Source organism: Salvelinus sp. IW2-2015, linkage group LG27 (genome assembly GCF_002910315.2).
Source record: "Salvelinus sp. IW2-2015 linkage group LG27, ASM291031v2, whole genome shotgun sequence".
In the NCBI taxonomy this organism is placed as follows: domain Eukaryota; kingdom Metazoa; phylum Chordata; class Actinopteri; order Salmoniformes; family Salmonidae; genus Salvelinus; species Salvelinus sp. IW2-2015.
The window spans coordinates 2,901,106-2,925,101 of NC_036867.1; the positions used below are offsets into that span (position 1 = coordinate 2,901,106).

General features: G+C 39.5%; 2 protein-coding genes across 2 annotated transcripts in view; one reads left to right on the top strand and one right to left on the bottom strand.

The window, feature by feature from the left end:
* Window positions 1-897: 897 nt before the first annotated feature.
* On the bottom strand, window positions 898-12,465 carry hus1 (HUS1 checkpoint clamp component). The gene is made up of 8 exons (XM_023973384.2): window positions 12,292-12,465; window positions 11,437-11,564; window positions 3,664-3,840; window positions 2,716-2,823; window positions 2,472-2,546; window positions 2,146-2,245; window positions 1,867-1,995; window positions 898-1,442 (listed from the first exon to the last, which is right to left on the bottom strand). The coding sequence occupies exons 1-8, from the start codon at window positions 12,341-12,343 to the stop codon at window positions 1,360-1,362; spliced, it is 852 nt and encodes a 283-aa protein (XP_023829152.1). The 5' UTR covers window positions 12,344-12,465; the 3' UTR covers window positions 898-1,359.
* A 4,628-nt stretch (window positions 12,466-17,093) lies between these two features.
* Window positions 17,094-23,996, top strand: part of LOC111953754 (receptor activity-modifying protein 3-like) — a 36,361-nt gene continuing 29,458 nt past the window's right edge. The window contains exon 1 of the mRNA XM_023973224.2: window positions 17,094-17,424. Coding sequence (XP_023828992.1) covers window positions 17,331-17,424 — 94 coding nt within the window. The 5' untranslated portion in view covers window positions 17,094-17,330. The remainder of the gene's footprint in view (window positions 17,425-23,996) is intronic.

Consider the following 23,996-nt stretch of genomic DNA (forward strand, 5'->3'; position numbering starts at 1 on the left):
TGTTTTGGTTTTTCTGCTCTTTTGCGCACCAGTATTTCTACTTGCACATCCTCATCTGCACATAACGTAAACTCACTCACATTTGTACGGAATGTGGTTAGCGTACGTTATATCACTCCTGTGTAAATTGCTAAATTGTAATTACTTCGCCATTATTGGCCTATTTATTGCCTTACCTCCTTACTTCATTTGCACACACTTTATACAGATTTTTCTATTGTGTTATTGACTGTACGTTTCTTTATCCCATGCGTAACTCTGTTGTTTTTGTCGCACTGCTTTGCCTCATCTTGGCCAGGTCGCAGTTGTAAATGAGAACTTGTTCTCAAATGGCCTACCTGGTTAAATAAAATAAATAAAAAACAAGCATCTTCCAATCCAATCAAAATAAGCATTTCCCATTTTCCAGTAATCTCTTTGTGTATGTCTAAGGTCCATCTGTGTGTCCAGCACCAACTGTGTACGCAACCATCTAAAAACAACAATAGTCATATTCAAATTAATCTAGGGACCCAAAAAAAGACAAATTATTTCCTTTGCAAAATAATCCTGTGGTTATTTATTTTTTTGCACTATCGAAACCCAACCTAACTGCCACCAAACTATGCCTATGCTATTACAAGATACCATGCATTGTACAGACTGGTAGCACATCTTTTGCAAGGGGTCATTTAAGTGTCCCTATCCTTCAATCTGCCTCTATATTACTATATGCAAAGACTTGAACACATTTTTCACTACAAATAACACAAGTGTTCTAACAATTAAAAAAAATATGTTTTTATCAACAGTACATACAATGCATGAAGGCTGAGCATGTAGCTACATCTTGAGTGGAATTATGAAACTATGTACAACAATACAGTAGCAACATACATAGACAATACATTTAAGGCCTTGAGATTTGTAAGCGTATTAAATCAAATAAACTATAATACACAAACTTTGTTCGAGGTCTAAGAGTACACTTTTTACATTTTAAAGATGAAATTCGAGCTTCCACTGAGAATAAGTTATACTTTTGGAAGTGCATGACGGCAGTGTTGATTTACAAGCTTTTCACACGTTTTCATGTAATCTTAATCAACCACAACTTCTCAAATGAATGGAATGTGTAGTCTAGGATCGCCCATCCCTCCTGGAGAGCTACCCTCCTGCAAGCTTTCTCTCCAGCCCTTAGCTAGCACACCTGATTCTACTGCTCATTAGCACCTAGATTAGCTGAACAAGGTGTGTTACGATGGGGTTGAATCAAAAGCATGCCTACACACTAGCCCTCCAGTAGGAGGGATGGTCAATTTGATCCTGAAGAAAACAAACCTTCTCAGCTGACTTTTGTGTTAGACAACGTTTGTCTTGCTAGGCCACCGCTGGGATGAAGTATTGCAGAGACACGTCTTCGTGCAGCAGAATCAAATGAATGATCCTCTTGTGGACAATATCTGGTGGGAATAGAATGCTCATCAGTGATCTGCAATCATGGAGTTTACAGTGGATCTTTCTTATGACAGTCTAACAATTTTTTCCCCTCTCTCACACAATTCAATTCATGTCCACATCATTACTCATAATATAGTGATGAATCTGATAAAGCATCACAGAAGATGATGTAACCGTAACTCACTGGTACAGTCAAGGCTTTCTGTCTGTCATCAGATGGTATAATCCAATCTTCACCGACCCTGGTCCTAAAGAGATACATTGCGTGCAGGTTTTGTGCGGCAAATCGTTACTTTAGGGCTGGAACAAAAGCCTGCATCACCTTGTGGGTCTTTGGGACCAGGGTTGGTGACGTTGAAATTAGAGGAGCTGATTGATTGGTCAATATGGTTAATATTAGTAAAAAGTCGTTGAGAGTTGACTCACTGCACATGGCCTTGCTGGGGTTGACCTGCTGGCCCATGAGGAACTGTTGCAGCTTGCGTATGTCCACGCGGGTGTGGGCCATGACCTCAGGGTCCCTGCTCTGACTGCGCCCCTGGGAACCATCGTCACCTGAGGGGGGCCAAGAGAGACGAGACTGAAATTAGTAAAAGCCCTGAGACAGGCTCCAGTTTGTTGCCATGGCTAACATGAGGTTTTTCAAAAAGGTTTTGCTACGGTGTGCCTTAATGAACACGACACAAGTAAAGGGGATGCACCTACCCCAGGGAGGATTACCCAGGTCTTTGAAGTGGGTGGTGACAGACACCAGGTCAGTTTCAATCTTCAGGTTCATCTCTCCATTCAGGTTGGCCTCCATCACCTAGGACAGAGGGCAACGTGACTTTGTATTGAAAGCTAATAATCCAATCTACAAACAGCTCTATTTTATATTACTTTAAAGGACATTGTGACATACCGGTGACTTCCAATGTTTTACTTTATTTTTTAAAATATTAAACCTACACCGAAGATATTATAACAAATATATCATAGTATGTTGGGGGCATGTGTAAAATTATCTGAGCTCATAGTAAACGGTCTCTTACCAGAAAGTTAGAGAGATTCTTCATTCGATCCACAACATTTTTCATAGTTTTCAGTGGAGGCAAATATATGCTCACCTGCAAAGCATTTAGATATAGTTATCATTACAACAAATTAAATAACAGTACACCTGACGTGTTAAACTGGCATTACTTTAGAGGACTTGGATACCAGTCTGGCTCTGCTTTAGAGTCGGCTTCGGCAGAACGAGACTGGGATCCAGGCTAGAGTGGCTCTGGTACTCACGTCAAAGTCTGGCATTCTGGGCTCTTTGAAGTCGTGCCAAAGCCTTCTGGGTATCACGTCCACCGGGATGTCATGGGTGACAACACGACTGACGCTGGAAAGTGTTGGCTAACAAGGAAGAAGAGGCAGGGAAAGATAAAATTACTGAACTTCTGACGTATCCAAACTTCTAGCCAGCCAGCTAGGAGGATGAGCTGCGTCTATGAAGTTTGGTTCCTCTCAAAGTTATTTACTACCTGGAGAAATTTTCTTTGCCACTGTTGGGTTCTGAGAATATGAAAATAAACATATTCATGTCACTGATGGAGTGCTGAGGTTTAGAGGGTCTACACCAGAAGTTAATGGTTATAGGAGGAAGGTATATAGTGTGTGCAATTAAGCTTTGAATGTGTTGAGTGCAGGGAAGCGATTACATGTGGCAGGCATTGATAAGTGGAGAGAGCCATGGATTAGTGATGGAAAGGGGTTGAGGTCAGGTCAGGTCACCTTAAGGGAGAAATAAAACTTTATGGCCGTATAACTAGTGTCCTGCCTAGCAGTAAAGAACGATGTTTGTACAGATGAGTAGGAGGTTAAACGGTTAAATATCAGTGCTTGTGTGAAAATGTTTTTGTCTAATACAGCTGTATTGATCCTCTGGGAAGAATAAACTTGGTTCAGCTTTCATAATGTCCGTTGAGTGTTTTACTCTGAGAATTAGAACCTAACACCACGAAGGTCTTGCTTTTAGGGGGGTTAAGACATAGTTTAATTTGTAGGTGTTAAACATAAACCTGTTTGTTAGAAAAGTGTTACATACTGACTGACCGCTTGACATGTCAAAGTAGTCACTTACAAACATGGACAATATAGTCAACAGAATTACACATCATATTCAACACAGCCCAGTGAGTGTTGACAGTTTTCCCTTGAAGCAGACACATTGGATATAATTGCTGTAGCTCTTACCAGTTCTGCAACGAAAGTGAGACAAGGACAGTGCTTCTTGGTCAGTTTGATCTTCACACACTTGGCATTCTGAGAGGTTCTCAGAGCCCTGGAAAGGTTCTCGGGGGTCACCTCTAGGCAGATCTCATTAGCGTCGGGCGCCACACCTTCCAGCTGATACTCATCAAAGAAGTTGGCCTGGTCAAATACAACACAAATAGAGAATGGCTTGTTGGATAAGTATAGAGCAGACACCAGTGAACACAAGAGTCTCTTACAAGCCAGAATGTTGAATAAAATTATATTTACTTTACAGGTTGTCCATGCTGTTAGTTTTGCTGTTAGGAGGTGGAGATGGGGTATCCACAGGAAAGTGTTTACCCAACTTTTTGCGTCGCCAGTAGGTTCTGTGGTTTGAATTTGCAATCTTCTGACACATTGCACATCATGCACAATATGTAAACAATAGCCGAATGTAATCGAACGTAGTTGACCAAAGCACGTTTCCTCGCAATCAGCTGGAGGTGGTTGTGAAATTTGCCAACTTAATTGCGTGGGACAATGTTCGGTCTGTGGTTTGGTTACGCTCAGCCATATTGTGCAAGTGTTTGTCGCGTGCGATAAACCGATATACAGACCAGCAGGTTGATAATGTTTCCCTGTGGTTATTTTGTCCCAGATTACCTCCAACATAAGGACAAAATCGGCAGACAACCGGTCAAGTGAGTTAAAATTAAGTTATCACCATTTCAACATTCTGACTTGTAATGATTGGAGAATAAACTGGATGAGCTCTGTTCAAGACTATCCTACCAATGGGATATTAAAAACTGTAATATCTTATGTTTCACCGAGTCGAGGCACCTAAACCCCTCACAAACTTTTACAGATGCACAATTGAGAGCATCCTGTCGGGCTGTATCACCGCTTGGTACGGCAACTGCACCGCTCACAACCGAAGGGCTCTCCAGAGGGTGGTGCGGTCTGGCCAACGCATCACCGTGGGCAAACTACCTGCTCTCCAGGACACCTACAGCGGCCGCTGTCGCAGGAAGGCCAAAAAGATCATCAAGGACAATAACCACCCGAGCCACTGCCTGTTCACCCCGCTATCATCCAGAAGGCGAGGTCAGTACAGGCGCATCAAAGCTTGGACTGAGAAACCTTGGACTAAAAAACAGCTTCTATCTCAAGGCCATCAGACTGTTAAATAGCCACCACAAGCACATAGAGGCTGCTGCCTATATACATATACTTGAAATCACTGGCCACTTTAATAAATGGAACACTAGTCACTTTAATGTTTACATATCTTGCATTACTCATCTTATATGTTTATACCGTATTCTATACTATTCTACTGTATCTTAGTCTGTGCCACTCTGACATTGCTCATCCACATATGCATATATTCTTAATCCCATTCCTTATTTAGATTTGTGTGTATTGGGTATATGTTGGGAAATTGCTAGATATTACTTGTTAGATATTATTGCACTGTCGGAGATAGAAACACAAGCATTTCGCTACACCCGCAATAACATCTGCTAAACACATGTGACCAATACAATTTGATTTGATATGAATGACATGTATAATATACAGTTGGCTGGGTTTTCTGTGCATCGGCAAGACAGAACAGCTGCCTCCGATAAGACAAGGGGTGGTTGTCTGTTTGTCAATAACAGCTGGTGCGCAAAATCTAATATTAAGGAACTCTCAAGGTTTTGCTCGCCTCATGATAAGAGTTTCCATCTATATTTTTCAGAGCTGTGTATTTACCACCACAAACCGATGCTGGCACTAAGACTGCACTCAACGAGCTGTGTAAGTTCATTAGCAAACAAGAAAATGCTCATCCAGTGGCGGCGCTCCTAGTGGCAAGGGACATTGAGGCATGCATGGGAGCAACACCCGTTCCGGACGACTGTGTGATCACGCTCTCCGTAGCCGATGTGAGTAAGACCTTAAATCAAGTAAACATTCACAAGGCCGCAGAGACAGACGAATTAACAGGACGTGTATTCAGAGCATACGCTGACCAACTGGCAGGTGTCTTCACTGACATTTTCAACCTGTCCCTGACCCAGTCTGTTACACCTACATCTTTCAAGCAGACCACCATAGTCCCTGTGCCCCAAAACGCCAAGGTAACCTGCCTAAATGACTACCGACCTGTAGCACTCACGTCTGTAACCATGAAGTGCTTTGAAAGGCTGGTCATGGCTCACATCAATACCATCATCCCAGATACACTAGACCCACTCCAATTCGCATACTGCCCCAACAGATCCACAGATGACGCAATCTCTATTGCAATCCACACTGTCCTTTCCCACCTGGACAAAAATAACCTGTCCCTGACAGACAGTACCAGTCAAAAGTTTGGACACACCTATCAAGGGTTTTTCTTTAGTTGTATTATTTTCTACATTGTATAATAATAGTGAAGACATCAAAACTATTAAATAACACCTATGGAATCATGTAGTAACCAAAAAAGTGTTTTAATAAATCTAATTATATTTTAGATTCTTCAAAGTAGCCACCTTTTGCCTTGATGACAGGTTTGCACACTCTTGGCATTCTCTCAACCTCCTTCATGAGGAATGCTTTCCCAACAGGCTTGAAGGAGTTCCCACATGTGCTGAGCACCTTTTGGCTGCTTTTCCTTCACTCTGCGGTCCAACTCATCCCAAACCATTTCAATTGGGTTGAGGTCAGGTGATTGTGGAGGCCAGGTCATCTGATGCAGCACCAGCACTCTCCTTCTTGGTCAAATGGCCCTTACACAGGCTGGAGGTGTGTTTTGGGTCGGGGTCCTGTTGAAAAACCAATAATAGTTCCACTAAGCGCAAACCTAATAGGATGGCGTATCGCTGCAGAATGCTGTGGTAGCCATGCTGGTTAAGTGTGCCTTGAATTCTAAATAAATCACAGTGTCACCAGCAAAGCACCCCCACACTTCCTCTTCAATGCTTCACGGTGGAACCACACAGGGGGAGATCTGTTTACCTACTCTGCGTCTTACAACAAAAATCTCAAATTTGGACTCATCAGAGCAAAGGACAGATTTCCACCGGTCTAATGTTCATTGCTCATGTCTTCCACCTAGTCTCTTCTTATTATTGGTGTCCTTCAGTAGTGGTTTCTTTGCAGCAATTCGACCATGAAGGCCTGATTCATGCAGTCTCCTCTGAACAGCTGATGTTGAGATGTGTCTGTTACTTGAACTCAGTTAAGCATTTATTTGAGCTGCAATTTCTGAGGCTGGTAACCCTAATGTACTTATCCTCTGCGGCAGAGGTAACTCTGGGTCTTCCTTTCCTGTGGCGGTCCACATGAGAGCCAGTTTCATCACCGCGCTTGATGGATTTTGCGACTGCACTTGAAGAAACGTTCAAAGTTCTTGAAATTTTCCGGGATGACTGACCTTACACACTTTATTTTTTTAATATACCTTTGTTATTCCCCGCAAAACCTACCACCCCTCCCCCAATTGGAGTTAACTAATAAACAATAACACTTAGGCTTCTACCTTTAGTTTCTATATACTACACACATCTTACAGACACAATCTATTTTACAATCGTTATACTTTGTTTGTTTTTAGTCCTGGCTTTCCTCTACTTCTGATGTCCATTCAGGTTGATTTCTATTTGTAACTGTGCTTTTTCAAAAATTTCTGAACCTATATACATTTTACAGACCCCGTATGTTTTACATTTGTCATCTTGTTGTTATTAGTCCCACCCTTCAGCGCCATTCAACCCCTCCCATCTATCTCTTAACACCATCCATTTTGGATTTCTATTTGCCATATATTTTTCAACTGTGCTGTGATGCTTCACAAAGTACTGAACCTTTCTATTCTCATAGCTTCTACAGATTGTAAATTAAAGATATAATAATTATTTTAGAAAAAATGTTTATTATTGATCGATTGACTATGACTTTTCAAATCACCCAGTATTGCTATCTGCAGCGTTAGTTCTAGGTAAATGTTGCAATTCTTCAGCCATTCCTGGACCTGTGACCAAAAACGAGCTACAAATGGACAGTATCAAAATAAATGATCTAATGACTCTGTCTCCTCGCAGCAAAATCTGCAGAGCTGGGAAGATTGTATCCCCCATAAATATAACATTCTATTGGTTGCAAGATTTTTGTATAATAATTAAATGTAAAAAATTCGACGTTTTGAGTCCGGCGTCGTTTTGCGTGTCAATTCATAAACCATGTGCCATGGAATCGGTACATCGGAAATCTCTTCCAACTATTTTGCAATTTATATGGCACAGCTGTAAAAAATTTGGACCTGAAATGATTTTATTTATCACAATTTTCTTTAACAATTTTTGGTCTTTAATGCAGGGCTGACAGACAAGTTCCTTACTTTTTCTGCTAATGCTGTAATTAGTTGGTTGTAATTTTGGGTAGAGCAGACATTTCCATATATCTGTGTTAGCTGCATGTGTGACATAACTCCACCAGTCCTATTTATGATATAATTTACAAAGATAATACCTTTTTTAAACATTATATTGAAAAAAAAAATTGTTTTAATCAATTTGTATATTTGAGTTTAACCACAATATTTGTTGTATTATTTGTTCTGTCTTTTCAGGTAGATTAAAATGAAATTGCAACCAACTTTCTAAGGGTTGTTTAAAAAATAACAATATTTTGGAGATGATTTCGTTTTCAAATAACCGAAAGTGAGCAGTTGTAATCTGAATAAAGGAAAAAAGGCCATTCTTGAACATGGGTTGAGATTCTTAGTAATTTACTAGAGAACCATTTCGGATTTAAGTATAACTTTTGTATGACCGATGCCTTTAGTGAGAGGTCTAATGCTTTAATATTTAATCATTTCTGCCCTCCGAATTAATATTTGTTATATAAATAGGCCATTTTAATTTTGTCTGGCTTGCCATTCCAAATAAAATTGAATATTTTTGGTTCATATTATTTAAAAATAATTTCACTAGGTGTAGGCAAAACCATAAGCAAATAGGTAAACTGTGATATGACTAAAGAGTTGATCAGGGTGATTTTTCCACAAATAAACAGATATCTATTTTTTGCTAACTTTCTATTACAATGTATTAGAGTGAGATAATTTCTTTCTTTCGGGATATGTATACCGAGTATATGCACATCCCCATCAGATCATTTTATTGGTAAACTACACGGTAATGTAAAAGTTGCATTTTTTTGTGATCCAATACGTAATATAGTACACATCATAATTTGGCTTTAATCCAGAGAGGTTAGAAAAAGTAGATCATAGATCCTCTGAGGCTGTGGAGGGATTCTAATTGTGGTTTTAAAAGAAACCATGAATCATCAGCGTACAATGACACCTTTGTTTTTAAGCCATGGATTTCAAATCCCTTAATATTGCTGGATCTAATTTTAACAGCTAACATTTCAATGGCAATAATAAATAGATATGCCGATAGTGAACAACCTCGTTTTACTCCTCTTGACAGTTAAACATTTTCTGAGAAGTAGCCATTATTTACTATTTTACACTATTTTATCACTATGTTATCACTATTTTACACCTTTAACCCATTTTATAAGAGATTCTACACAATTGAAATATTCCAGGCATTTATATATAAACTCCTGTCGTACTTTATCAAAAGCCTTTTCAAAATCAGCTATGAAAACCAGGCCAGATTTCCCCGATATTTCATAATATTCTATTGTTTACAGTACTTGTCTTATATTACCTCCAATGTATCATACGTGTCTGATTCGGATGAATAATATCTGACAATGCATTTGTAATTCTATGCGCCAAGCATTTAGCTAGAATTTTTGCATCACAACACTGAAGTGTAAGAGGCCTCCAATTTTTTTAATGGACTGGATCTTTATATATACCACTTGGGTCCTGTTTCAGTAATAATGAAATCAGACCTTCTTGTGGCGTGTACGATAATCTACCGTTTATATACACTACTGTTCAAAAGTTTGGGGTCACTTAGAAATGTCCTTGTTTTTGAAAGAAAAGCACATTTTTGGTCCTTTAAAATGACATCAATTTGATCAGAAATACAGTGTAGACATTGTTAATGTTGTAAATGACTATTGTAGCTGGAAATGGCAGATGTTTTATGGAATATCTACATAGGCTTGCAGAGGCCCATTATCAGCAACCATCACTCCTGTGTTCCAATGGCACATTGTGTTAGCTAATCCAAGTTTATCATTTTAAAAGGCTAATTGATCATTAGAAAACCCTTTTGCAATTATGTTAGCACAGCTGAAAACTGTTGTTCTGATTAAAGACGCAATACAACTGTCCTTCTTTAGACTAGTTGAGTATCTGGAGCATCAGCATTTGTGGGTTCGATTACAGGCTCAAAATGGCCAGAAACAAAGAAATGTCTTCTGAAATTCGTCAGTCTATTCTTGTTCTAAGAAATGATGGCTATTCCATGGAAGAAATTGCCAAGAAACTGAAGATCTCGTACAACGCTGTGTACTACTCCCTTCACAGAACAGTGCAAATTGGCCCTAACCAGAATAGAAAGATGAGTGGGAGGCCCCGGTGCACAACTAAGCAAGAGGACAAGTACACTAATGTGTCTAGTTTGAAAAACATACGCCTCACAAGTCCTCAACTGGCAGCTTCATTAAATTGTACCTGCAAAACACCAGTCTCAAAGTCAACAGTGAAGAGGCGACTCTGGGATGCTGGCATTCTAGGCAGAGTTGCAAAGAAAAAGCCATATCTCAGACTGACCAATAAAAAGAAAAGATTAAGATGGGCAAAAGAACAGACACTGGACAGAGGAACTCTGCCTAGAAGACCAGCATCCAGGAGACTGAAAAGATTTGGCATGGGTCCTGAGATCGTCAAAAAGTTCTACAGCTGCAACCATGGAGAGCATCCTGACTGGTTGCATCGCAACCTGGTATGGCAACTGCTCGACCTCTGACCGCAAGGCGCTAGAATGGGTAGTGCGTACGGCCCAGTACATCACTGGGGCCAAGCTTCCTACCATCCAGGACCTCTATGCCAGGCGGTGTCAGAGGAAGGCCCTAAAAAAAGACTCCAGCCACCCTAGTCATAGACTGTTCTCTCTGCTACCACACAGGAAGCGATACCGGAGCACCAAGTCTAGGTCCAAAAGGCTTCTTAACAGCTTCTACCCCCAAGCCATAAGACTGCTGAACAGCTAATCATTAATTGCATTAATTGAACCTCTGCCCCTTTTTTACGTTGCTGCTACTCGCTGTTTATCATCTATGCATGGTCATTACTCCAACCTGTACCAACCTGTACACATTGACTTGGTACCGGTACCATTGGTATATAGCCTTGTTATTTTATTGTTACTCTTGTATTTTTTTAACTTTAGCTTATTTACTAAATACTTTAACTTTATTTTTCTTAAAACGGTATTGTTGGTTAAGGGCTTGTAAGTAAGCATTTCACAATAAGGTTGTATTCGGAGTATGTGACAAATACAATTTGATTTGATTGGAGTGGGACTGTTCCGGAATGGCGAGCCTACATGTTAGAGACGAGACTAAGTATTTCACTTTCGGATAAGAGGTTATTTCCATATAATGGAAACAGACAGACTGGCCTCTCCCTGGAGTTTCTGTTCTGCTCCCTTCACATGCCAAATTTAAAATAATGGGCAACAGTGTCCAATTCATAATCCATAGGCCTACATGTAACAATTGAGAGTATTAAAAACATAATTGTGTGAGCTATCGAAGTACAACTCATTGGTAGAAATAGACATATTGTATTGAATGGGCATGTACCTGAGATAATTCACACCACATGCCGACTCCTCCGCTGGCTACCTTACCAGACAGTACAAAATATAGGTTGTTTGGAGTAAGTCGCAGGATGCATATCTTCGTTAGTTTAGAGATGGTATTCACCACACCTGATGGGGAGAAATTAAAGGTAAAATACTACGAAGTGTTGCATGTTCGACTCGCAAGAGAAAATTCACGAGAGGTTCTGTCCATCTCTAACCATGTCTGGACCTTAACATAGAAGTTGCCTGTTTACCTCTTGGTCGGTTCAGGGTTCAATTGATAAACATGCAATCTCTCAAGTCGCGAGGTCATCTTCCAAATATCGTCTCGTTGAGCAAAGGATTTTTTTGTTGCTGCATTTAACTAACCCTTTCCCTAACCTGAACACAATTACCCTTACCTGCTACGTTAATTCACCTAACCTACTGCGAAAGTATTTCACGAAAAGTCCATTCTGACAAAGGCTGTATCCCATATAACCAAAACCGAGTCAGAAGTTTGGTCATGGTATATCCTCTTTGGCAAATTGTGTTCTATCAGTCACAGATAGAAAGATGAAGTTTAACGTTAGTTATACAAATCTTTGTATCAGTGTCTTTGGGCTAGTTTAGTAAACAGCCAACTTCTTTGCAGACGGCATCCGCACCAACCATATATTTTCTCTTGCAAGTGAAACACGCTTGCTAGCATGTAACAGTAGTTGGTATAATTATTCAACTTTATGTGAAGCCTAGAGAAGGACTTTGCTCAAATTGTTAGTCTAGCTGCTAACGTTATTAGCTAGCTAGCAATGAATGCTTAATACTAGCTAGCTACACAAGAGCAACATTACAGTATTAACGTTAGACTTACGTGTGAAATGGTTAAGGCAACCAACATCAATCATTTTTGCTCGGAACTTCATGTTAAATTTTATTTTTACTGACAAAAATCTAATATTTTCTTTAGGGAGTAGTTTAGAGCAAAAAGTGTTGTTGTGACGTTCAATTTGGCCCGCGCGCCAATGGTACAGCCCTGTTATACTTTCCCTGGGAAACAAGTATTTTGCCTTTTCAGTTCCTATTTCATTTGTCTGCATTGAGACGTTTCTTCTTCTTCGATGAGGTTTAACTAAAAGATGAATACGTTCAAATTAATGTTAAGGCCATAACTAACAGCATCTGGATAATTCACAAACAAATTGGTTTGACAGTATGGAAAAATGTCATAATCACTGTGTTATGGGCAACTTTCACCTGTATGACTGTGTTGGTGTTATGTGGGTGCTGTTTGATTCCCTGTGTGAGAGGTCTCATTTCCAGGACTCTGGAGAGGTCGATGACGCAACAGATGGTGAGATACGGACCGATTCCGAGCTCTGGCCAGTGGGATGATGAATACATGCCTCCAAACCTAGTAGATGATTCTGGTTCCTTCACTTACGAGGAGCCCATGTTGGATGAGACCATTTTTAATGTTTAGACTGTTTTTTGATGAAGATTATGATGAAAATCTTGACGGGAAGAGTCATGATTGGATGTAGGCCTAAGGCAGTCATTAATGAGGATGAGATGTAAATACATATATTGGTTTTGTGTGGTTGATTTTGAGTGACATTGAAAATTTTAATAAAAATAGATGTGTAATTGTGTGTGTGTATAATATTTAGTCAAAGGGTAGATTGTTATGGAGATTCATATGTTTAAGGTAATGGTAAGATAATGACTAAATTATTAATACGTTCAAATTAATGTTAAGGCCATAACTAACAGCTTTCCACCCTGTCACTTTATAATGGAGTGAAATGTGTTTGAATCATAAGACTAGTATTCTTGAATGTATGTGCATAGGAAAAGAGGAACTGTTAGCAGACAATGAACTGTGGCAGACAACTTGTGACCACTGTAAAACTGATAACAGGGAAGGAGGTCTCCCCACTCAGGGAGGGGAGAAACCGTTAGGCTTGCAGAAGATTGTGTAACATGTTGCAGGATATGATAAGCAATGTATGTGTTGGAGAAAACTTGTAAACAGCATTGACAAGGTTAGAGAGGAGGAGGAGGGGCATTTATATGACCAAATGTGAGGTATAAAAGGCTATGTGCATTGTATGATTTTTAGAGCTCTCGTAAATAAACATTCTGGCTATTGTAGGCTGGGACTGTCTGTTTCATTCAACTAGAATCTTACAAATTCTGGGTTGCAGACTGAGCAGTTTAATTGAGGTTCAGTTTATGAACATTGAGAACATAATTCTCTTAACATATATCCACATAATTTCCCTCTTCATGATGCCATCTATTTTGTGAAGTGCACCAGTCCCTCCTGCAGCAAAGCACTCCCACAACATGATGCTGTCACCCCTGTGCTTCACGGTTGGGATGGTGTTCTTCGTCTTGTAAGCATCCCCCTTTTTCCTCCAAACATAACGATGGTCATTATGTTCAAACAGTTCTATTTTTGTTTCATCAGACCAGAGGACATTTCTCCAAAAAGTACGATCTTTGTCCCCATGTGCAGTTGCAAACCGTAGTCTGGCTTTTTTATGGCGGTTTTGAAGCAGTGGCTTCTTCCTTGCCGAGTGGCCTTTCAGGTTATGTCGTTATAGGACTCGTTTTACTGTGGATATAGATACTTTTGTACCTGTTTCCTCCAGCATCTTCACACGGTCCCTTGCTGTTGTTCTGGGATTGATTTGCACTTTTCTCACCAAAGTACGTTCATCTCTAGGAGACAGAACGCGTCTCCTTCTTGAGCAGTATGACGGCTGCGTGGTCCCATGGTGTTTATACTTGCGTACTATTGTTTGTACAGATGAACGTGGTACCTTCAAGCGTTTGGAAATTGCTCCCAAGGATGAACCAAACCTGTGGAGGTCTATAATATTTTTCTGAGGTCTTGGCTGATTTCTTTTGATTTTCCCATGATGTCAAGCAAAGAAGCACTGACTTTGAAGGTAGGCCTTGAAATACATCCACAGGTACACCTCCAATTGACTCAAATTATTTCAATTAGCCTATCAGAAGCTTCTAAAGCCATGACATTTTCTGGAATTTTTTAAGCTGTTTAAAGGCACAGTCAACTTAGTGTCTGTAAACTTCTGACCCACTGGAATTGTGATACAGTGAATTATTGTAACGCCTGTCGTCGGAAGGAATGGACCAAAGCGCAGCGTGGAAAGTGTTCATGATTTTATTTATCAAAGAAACACTTGAACAAAGTAACAAAACGAAAGCGAACAGTTCTGTCAGGTAACAGAGACTAAACAGAAAATAACTACCCACAAACACAGGTGGGAAAAAGGCTGCCTAAGTATGATTCCCAATCAGAGACAACGATAGACAGCTGTCTCTGATTGGGAACAACACTCGGCCAAAAACAAAGAAGTAGAAAATATAGAAATAAAGAAACTAGAATGCCCACCCTAGTCACACCCTGGCCTAACCAAAATAGAGAATAAAAGCCTCTCTATGGCCAGGGCGTGACACTTATAAGTGAAATAATCTGTCTGTAAACAATTGTTGGAATACTTATTGTGTCATGCACAAAGTAGATGTCCTAACCGACTTGCCAAAACTATAGTTTGTTAACAAGAAATTTGTGGAGTGGTTGAAAAATGAGTTTTAATGATTCCAACCTAAGTGTATGTAAACTGTACCTTTGTCTCATGCCCTTCTGCACACTTCTCACACCTAGGAACCTCCCTCCTACACACAGCTGCCACATGCCTATAAGCTTGACACCTGTAACAACGAAATATATTCAGTACAAAAGCTTGTACTTTTCACCTTTATTTAACTAGGCAAGTCAGGTAAGAACACATTCTTATTTTCAATGACGGCCTAGGAACACTGGGTTAACTGTCTTGTTCAGGGGCAGAATGACAGATGTTTACCTTGTTAGCTCAGGGATTCAATCTTGCAACCTTTTGGTTACTAGTCCAACGCTCTAACCACTAGGCTACCTCCCGCCCCTTGACAACTTGATAACTGATATATCCTAACATCACTTTGTCGGACAAAGACTCAACATCAGAACTCAAAAGAATAGAGAATTACTTTTTTGTTTCTCCACTCGCCAACCTGTCTGTGCCGCAGGGTTGCACCAAACAACGAGCATCACATTGGTCCTCTTCATTGGTCCACTTTCACATTTACCGCTACCCTAGTAGGCATTCCTTTCAAGGGCACCCTTTTCTTGAGAGCAAAACGTTTCACATCTCTTGTCCCCAGCCGTTTGATGCAGAGTGCCTGTTCCCTCTGACCAACAGAAACAATTATCACAAGACCACTTTGGGTTACCTTCACCGATTCCACAGCACCTAACCCTGTTTTCATCCACCCTAAAAGTACAAATTGTTCAGCCAAAAGACAAGGGTCCACTTTTTCCAAGAATTTTCACTCTTATTGTCAAAGAATCATCTGTATCCTAGGCCTTGGGCTCCGAGAACTTCACCACACCTAACACCTCCGATACTTTGCCCTCGTTCACTTCCATTTCTCCTCCTGTCTTCGATCCGGCATACAGCTCACTCTTCTTACACTTTCTACCATTCTTCTTCAACAAACCATCTCCCTTTTTCCTAAATTCTTTACAAGTTCAAGCTCACCCTCTTCCTCTCTCTCTCTTAGACCTCCTCTCCCTCTCTTTTTCCCTCCATTCCTCCTCCGTAATCCAAGTATACGTCTCCTTATGATAATACTGCACTTCTCCTGACATACATGTCGTTCTTGCCCTCTCAAGGGACATCATTCCCCACTCTCTCCAGCCCTCCTCTCAGTTTAACTCTCCCACTGAGACATTAAACTCTCCCACTGAGACATTTCCCACTTGAGGAAATCCTCAAGATAGTGCTCGGGTTGCTTTTCTTCCTGGATGGAATCCTTGAGTCAAATAAAGCATTTGCATCTTTATGAAAAGGAATATCTAAACATTATACAATTTGATATTGTTTTAAGTCTTTTTTTGATATTCCCAACATAAGCTATGGATTTTATCTTGCATGCATTACTTTGAATTATAGCATTTGACAGGTTAAAATGTTGCATAATATTGTAGAAGATGGCCTAGATCAGGGATGGGACACTTTGATGGGGGTGGGGGACACAAAAAATCGAAACTCATCATGAGGGGCCACAGTGGCTCGTGGGTCTGTGTACCCACATCCATACCCACACATGCAGTCAGAGTCTTTTGGGGGCCCTAAGCAAAATGTTGTTTTTATTTTATACTAGGCTACTTTTCCTTAGGTATAGGCGGTAATACTTTATAACTTTCATTTATGGACATGTATAGAAATATTAAAGCATTAAAAAACATTGCATAAGAATTAATAATCCTACATAAAATGAAATGTAATCATATATAACGCATTTATAAAAGCTTACAATGTCTTCTTCAAATCAAATCAAAATGTATTCGTCACATGCTTCGTAAACAGCAGGTGTGGACTAAGAGTTAAATGCTTACTTAACCACCCTTCCCAACAATGCCGAGAAAGCCATTAGAAAATGTAAATGAGTCATACAATAAAATCGTTATCACATCATTCATATTAAATTGTCGATTTCATGCTTTCTTGCATATGGAATGAGATAGATCGTCCCCTTCCTCTCCCTTCCTCTCTCTCCTCCTTTCTCCCCCCCTCCTTCCCACCCTCTATCTGAAAGGACGCAAGGAAGCGCAGAAGTCATTTTAACAACGAGATGTGCAGGAAAGCTCATATGGAGGTTTGATCAGAGGAGCCAGACTTGGGGAGGTGTTGCGGAGTTCGAAGTTTCAAACACGGGCTGACAATTTTGCGTGACGACATACTCGTGAACTATGAAAGAACTTGCGCGCGCGTGCTTTCAGTGAATTTGGATAATTATGGTTTGCCACAGACATTCATCACTCAGCTGAGATATCATTGAATGCATCTGAATCGTGTGTGTGGGATCTTTATTCAAGACGTGATGGATACAAATTCTTTGGCTGTGTTGAAACTTCTACTTGTTGGAATTTTGGGTGAGTTTTCTATGGTATTTTATTAGCATATTATGTAGTCTAGGATAGTTTTCTAGATTATTAAAATAAACTATTTCTTAATGATTTAATAGTCTATTTTTTAGCATGTTGCGTCTGTTTTAAATGGGTTCATATCATGGAATAAATTAATGAAAAATGCATTATAATAATTTTCAGATCCTTTTGATTGAAATCTGCTGTCATTGTTCATTCTGTAGCCAATAACACATTTTAGTTGCATGACCTATCATCTTTAAAAAGGCTGATAATAAATATGAAATAAAATGGATGTTGATCAATCACTTCATGAATTTCATATAATTTCATCATATATTTGATCAAATATAGTTAATAGCCAATCTAACACCATCTGTCTCTTGACCCTGGTGGATATGTAAATGACTGTAGGCCTATGATAAAATGCCATTAAAATTCATTAAACAATATAAGAAGCTCCATACCAGTATGCTGTTCAGAAAATATTTCTTTAAAGGAAAATTCCACCCCAAAATGATATTTTGGTATTTGTTTCTTTAGTCCATTGTTGATATAGTCCCAAAATGTTTTGCATGTCAGCAATCAAGTTTTCAAGATATATAACTTTCATAATGCAGAAATACAGCCGATATGATAGATTTTGCATCAAAGGATGTTCTGTTTTACATCATATGATGCAAAATGCATCCTACCGGCTGTATTTCTGTATTTTGAAAGTCATATATCTTGAATTTTCCTTTAACGGATGATGACGATGGATGTCGATTGAAAGGGGCTAATGCAGCCTATACGATTGTCTATAATGACAAGCAATCATTAATATCTTTCAGTTACCACAAATTCATGTTTATATTTGTAACATATGTTACAAAGATAAACTTTGTTGTCCCGGTGTTGAGATTAATTCTTCTTTGGGGAGGATTTTTTTCTGGTTCTCTCATCAGGGGGAGACTTGGACAGGAACCCACCTCCATATACCCAATAGCTTATATTCAAAGCTGAGGCCCAAAGATTATGGGTCAGGGATATACTAAAGTCCCGCAAAATAGCCGATGTACAGTGGAAAATGCAAAGGCAGGTTTTGAGGTTTACAACCCAAATGGGACCTCTTACATGCATGCATGATATCCTCAAAAGCTGCATGAATCCAACTGTATGGGGCACAGGGGGACTATGATTTATATGTTGTAAAATGTATTAACGAATGATTATGTCATTACATCAGTGCTGCAGCACAATTAGCATTGCTCCACTGAGTAAGGTCGGTTTACTTGAATTAGCAGATAATAATGGTTAGGCTATAAAGGGGCATCGAAATTCCGTAATCAAGGAAAAAGCCTTAGGCTCTTCAGTTCTGCAGGTTGTGGCTCCTGTATTTGCATGAGCAGTGTCTTTCGCCTTGAGTTGGCACTCAATCAATAGCACTGCTCTGTTAATGGGTCACCGCCTCCGATAATGTAATAGTGCTGATGAGCGAAACCCCCAGTTGGAACCCAGGCCTCTGGCTTGGCTTCCCACTGTCACAGCAAGAGGGCAGAGTTGGAACAGTGTTGTGGCTCAGCCAAGGATAGTGTAGAATGCTCTTTGTGTGTGTGTGTTTGTGTGCGTTTGTGTGTCTGTGTGTGTGTTTGTCTGTCTTTGTGTATGTGTTTATGCATGTTTGTGTGTGTGTGTGTTTGTGTGTCTGTGTGTTTGTCTGTGTGTTTGTGTGTGTTGTGTCGTGTTGTGTGTGTGTGTGTGTGTGTGTGTGTGTGTGTGTGTGTGTGTGTGTGTGTGTGTGTGTGTACGTGTGCCGTGGCTTTCCTCTCACAATCCTGAGGATAAGCAAGTAACACATACTGTCGTATCTCTCACAATAAGCCAACATGTTTAGCATTATTATTCTCTGCTTACTGGTACAGTCAGTAGTTTGAATATATGGGCCAGGAATAAATCCAGGTTTCGTTTGCATGTGTCTGTGTGATGTGGAAGTGGGGTACGCTCACTTGGATTGTGTGGGTGTCTGAAAGAGAGTACTCTGTGTGAATTGAAACTGAGGTGAACCTTCATTGCCATTTTTTATACCTCAATAGGGGTTTTAAGTACACTGTAAAAACAAATCCTGTTGTTTTTACAACAGGATTTGTTGTTTTTACAGTAACTTACTGGCAGCAAATGACCTGTAAATTACTGTAAAAAAGGTACAGTATGTTACCATAAATTCCAAATAAATGCTGGTTTAACAGTACATTAATGTAAACTTTACAGTAATGTAAATCAAATCAAATGTTATTTGTCACATGCACTGAAAACAACTTGTGTAGACTTTACTGTGAAATGCTTACTTACGAGTATGTGGAGTGTATATATAGACTAGTGAGTGTGCGTAGGGTCAGTGCAAGATAAGAGTTAGTGCAGATAGTTTTGGTACCATTAATTGACTATTTAGCAGTCTGGCTATTTAGCAGTGTTATGGCTTGGGGGTAGAAGGCATGTACTGTTAAATCAAAGTTTATTTGGAATTTACGGTAACATACTGTACGTATTTTTACAGTAACTTACAGGTAACTGGCTGCCAGTAAGTTACAGTAAAAACAACAGGACGTTTTTTTAACAGTGTACTGAAATGGAGTGCTGTGCTGTGTAAGTTTTCTGTGCCTGATTTCAAACTCTAAATGGGGTGGCCATTCCTGTGTCCTCTGTCTCACTTACACGCACACACACACGCATACACTTTCTGCTCTTTGTCTCCCTTCCTATCACTCTTATACACAGCAGGCCACAGAGCCACTTTGGAAATGGGCTGCCCTCCTGCATGGCAAGGGTCATTGGCACTAAAACAGATTTTCTAAATGAGCATGGCTGACAATTTTTTTTATTTCCATTAATTAACTCTTGTGCTGTGACTTACTAAGGCTGACACAGATTACGCCTAGTCTTGGACTAAGAAGACATTTCGGAAGAGAGAACCGCCATTGAACTTGTTTTTTAAAGTCTAGGTCTAGGCTTAATCTGTGTCTGGAAATGAATGTGTTAGAGATAAGATTCAGTGGTGTAAAGTACTTAAGTACAGATAATTTAAAGTACAACGTTTATTTTTTTACTATTAATATTTTTGACAACTTTTACTTTTACTTCACTACATTCCTAAAGAAAATAATGTTATTTTTACTCCATACATTTTCCCTGGCACCCAAAAGTACTTGTTACATTTTGAATGCTTAGCAGGACAAGAAAATGGTCGCTATCACTCACTTATCAAGAGAACATATCTGGTCATCCCTACTGCCTCTGATCTGGCGTACTCGCTAAACACACGTCTGAGTGTTGGCTATCCGTATAAAAAAAATCTTTAAAATGCTGCCGTCTGGTTTGCTTAATGTAAGACATTTGAAATGATTTATACTTCTACTTCTACTTTTTACTTTTACAGTTGTACGGGGAGACAGATATCGATGCTGGTTCTCATGGAAACCATAGCCTTCCCAGCTCAACTGTTTGAAATCTCCCTAAACGACTTTCTTTTGACTTCCGGGTCCCTTGTACGTCAATGCTTCTGGTGGATTTAAAGCATTGTCATTGTATTGTGTCGCCATGCAACTGCTAGAATGCCTATGGTATTTTATTTTTTTCTTAGTATTTAAGTTCATGTGCTAATAGACTGCCTTGCAATACCAGTGTTGTTTAAAAATATATATCTGCCAGACATATTATGGGTGGTATTTGGAGAGAACTGAAGGCAGAAGGAGGCTGGAGGATATTTTTTCATTTTTCATGAATGGAATAGTTGACTTGAAGCAGTGACTTTCAACTAAATGCCTCAGTGACTTTTCCCCACTGTATTTTCTGTTTGGTTTTCTCTTCCCCATATTGGAATGAGTTTAAATTTCAAGGGCTTTTATTGAGTGGCTCAGAGGCTTCCGCTCCAGCCAATTCACCATGTTGTCATTTTAAGATTCTTTATCTGTAACCAACAGTCTGCATTGGTAATATTGACTGATCATGGTGATGTTGTCACACACCCATTGTATTTTCAGTTAACAAAAGGAAAGCGTTCCCATTTGGTTGTGAGATGACATTATCTAATCCTGTCTGAATATTATTGGAATGGTGTCAGGTATGATATTCCAGAAACATCCTCAGCACGTTCAAGCAACATCTCCATGGCTTTTTGAGAATGATTGTCAGTGCAATGTTTTTTCAAATGGGACATTCTCAGAACAATTCCATCCTAGACAATTAGATGTTAGAGGAAAAGGATCATTATGTGAACCCAAACATGTTTTTAAGCTAAAACAGAGAAAATACGCATGATATTTGGTCAGGTATCTGTGTTTACATGTGTCCCATTGTCTACACTCCCCACAATAACTTTCCTCTCCAAACAGGAATGGGTTAATGCTATAGCCTCTTTGGAATGTCCCTCCTTGCTTGTAGTGACCATCCCTCACATGATTTTAATTCAGGCTTTCTCTTTCCCCCGGCTATGCAGCGTTTATTTCGGTCCCTTTTCAACATGGCCATTCATGACAACCCCTTCCTGCTTTTGTTTGCGAAATCCAGAGAGCCTCTCTCTGTCTTCAACATCCGTGTCAATCCTCAGTCTGTCACGCCCTGACCTTAGAGATCCTTTTTATGTCTCTATTTTGGTTTGGTCAGGGCGTGAGTTGGGGTGGGTATTCTATGTTCTATGATTTGTATTTCTATGTTTTGGCCGGGTAGGGTTCTCAATCAGAGACAGCTGTCTATCGTTGTCTCTGATTGAGAACCATACTTAGGTAGCCCTTTTTTCCACCTGTCTTTGTGGGAAGTTGACTTTGTTTAGGGCACATAGCCTTTAGCTTCACGGTTTGTTTTGTAGTGTTTATTGTTTTGTTCGGAGTCATCTTTTATTCAATAAAAGAAAATGTACGCTCACCACGCTGCACCTTGGTCCTCCTCCTTCAACAGCCGTGACAGAGTCGCCTCTTCCGCTCCACTTTCTCATCCAATCCCCCTGGCCCAGTATCACAATCCCACTTTGAACCTTACCCTATGACTTCGGATTGAGGTTGTGGTTGCCAATCCACAACATCCACGTAATCTTGAGCCTTTGTCCCCTGGTCCACTTAGTGGTTCATTCCCTCAGTCAAAGCAGAAGTCGTGCACAAGGTACAGATGTAGGGTCCTAATTTGAGCCAGTTTGCTACAGCAGGAATATAATCTTGCAGCAACAGGAAATGGTCATTATTATGTGGATTATAATTAACTAACATTAACTGAAAAGGGTTGATACGTTTTCCGTAAGGAAAAATCTAGTCAAAGTGGAAATTACAAACTTCACAAGCCTTTATAAACCTCATACAATACAAGTTTTACATTTGCAATGCAGGAACGTTTTCCTGCAACAGGGTGATCAAATTAAGATCCTAAATCTGTAGTCTAATAATTCAGAACCTCTTGGGGCTAAATGGAAGACATGTATTAGCAGTTAGCAATTAAGAACAATTTCATAATATGTACTTTTGTTCATTATTTAGGCGAATGACTGGGGCATTCTAGGGCATTTTGTGGTGTTAGGTCATTAGATGTTATCACGTCTGCCCAGTTTAATTTAAGTAAAGTTGATTGAGTTGACTTAAAAGATCACACCCACCATGCTCAGAGGTACATTTTCTATTTGAATTGATGCCTGTCTTCCACCAAGGTGTAGTGGCCTGATTGAAATGTAAATTATGTTGTCCAAGGGATTTGATATGTGTGATAAAAAATTATCAAAGGGCTTTGATCAAAGCATTCATGATGAATGTTTAATGTGTATAAATCATCTAAGAAGATCTAAGAAGACGATCATAACATCGATGTTGGTCATTAATGTTGGAAATGTATGTTTTACTGGTCCTCTTGAATTAGTTATCTACTCTTTTTGCAGCAATAGGTTTTGTACCTATGTAATTAGCGAGCAAAACTGGCTGCAATGATGTATTAAGACTTCATGGTCAGGTTGTATACTGGTTTTAAAAGGATAACCAAAGTAGTATTTATTTCCTATGACATCTTGATGTCGTTATGAAAAATACATCTTTACCTTGTCTTAACAGAGACCAGTTTGTTGTAATCCAGTTATGTGGCCAATAACCAGCACAATTTTAAAATCACAGCAGAGGTAATTTCAACGTTCTCTTGCAAAGCTGAAATGACGGAATCCAGCCCTCCAATTCTCCCAAGTGCAAATCAATAAATAAGACAGGTCTGGGAACATTGCTACACTACTCTGGTAGCTTATCATTCTTTTATACCATTACTGCTCTCAACACAATAGTGTGACAATGAATAATGTGCTTTTAAAAGTATGTGACTTTAGACACTATGTGACTTTAGGCATGGAACAGGACTTAAGTCAATTGGCTGCCTCTATTGGGTTGTATGTGAGCATAGGTCTAATAACAAATGTAAATAGGATATTTGACTTATGTGCGGGTATAGTATTTGGCTTAGTAAGACTGCAAAGTTGGCAATATAACAGAAGTAAAATGTATTGCAATAGCTATAGTACAGTACTAAAACATTTAATCTGGATTGATGCCATCCGCTTATTGTAATTTATTTGTTTTTCA

Excerpts from the sequence above, each read along its gene's own strand:
- hus1 (XM_023973384.2), bottom strand. The coding sequence starts at position 12,343 with ATGAAGTTCCGAGCAAAAATGATTGATGTTGGTTGCCTTAACCATTTC. Across the intron at positions 2,246-2,471 it reads AGAATCTCTCTAACTTTCTG|GTGATGGAGGCCAACCTGAA; the intron begins GTAAGAGACCGT and ends CCTCTGTCCTAG. Across the intron at positions 1,443-1,866 it reads CCCCAGCAAGGCCATGTGCA|ATATTGTCCACAAGAGGATC; the intron begins GTGAGTCAACTC and ends TATTCCCACCAG.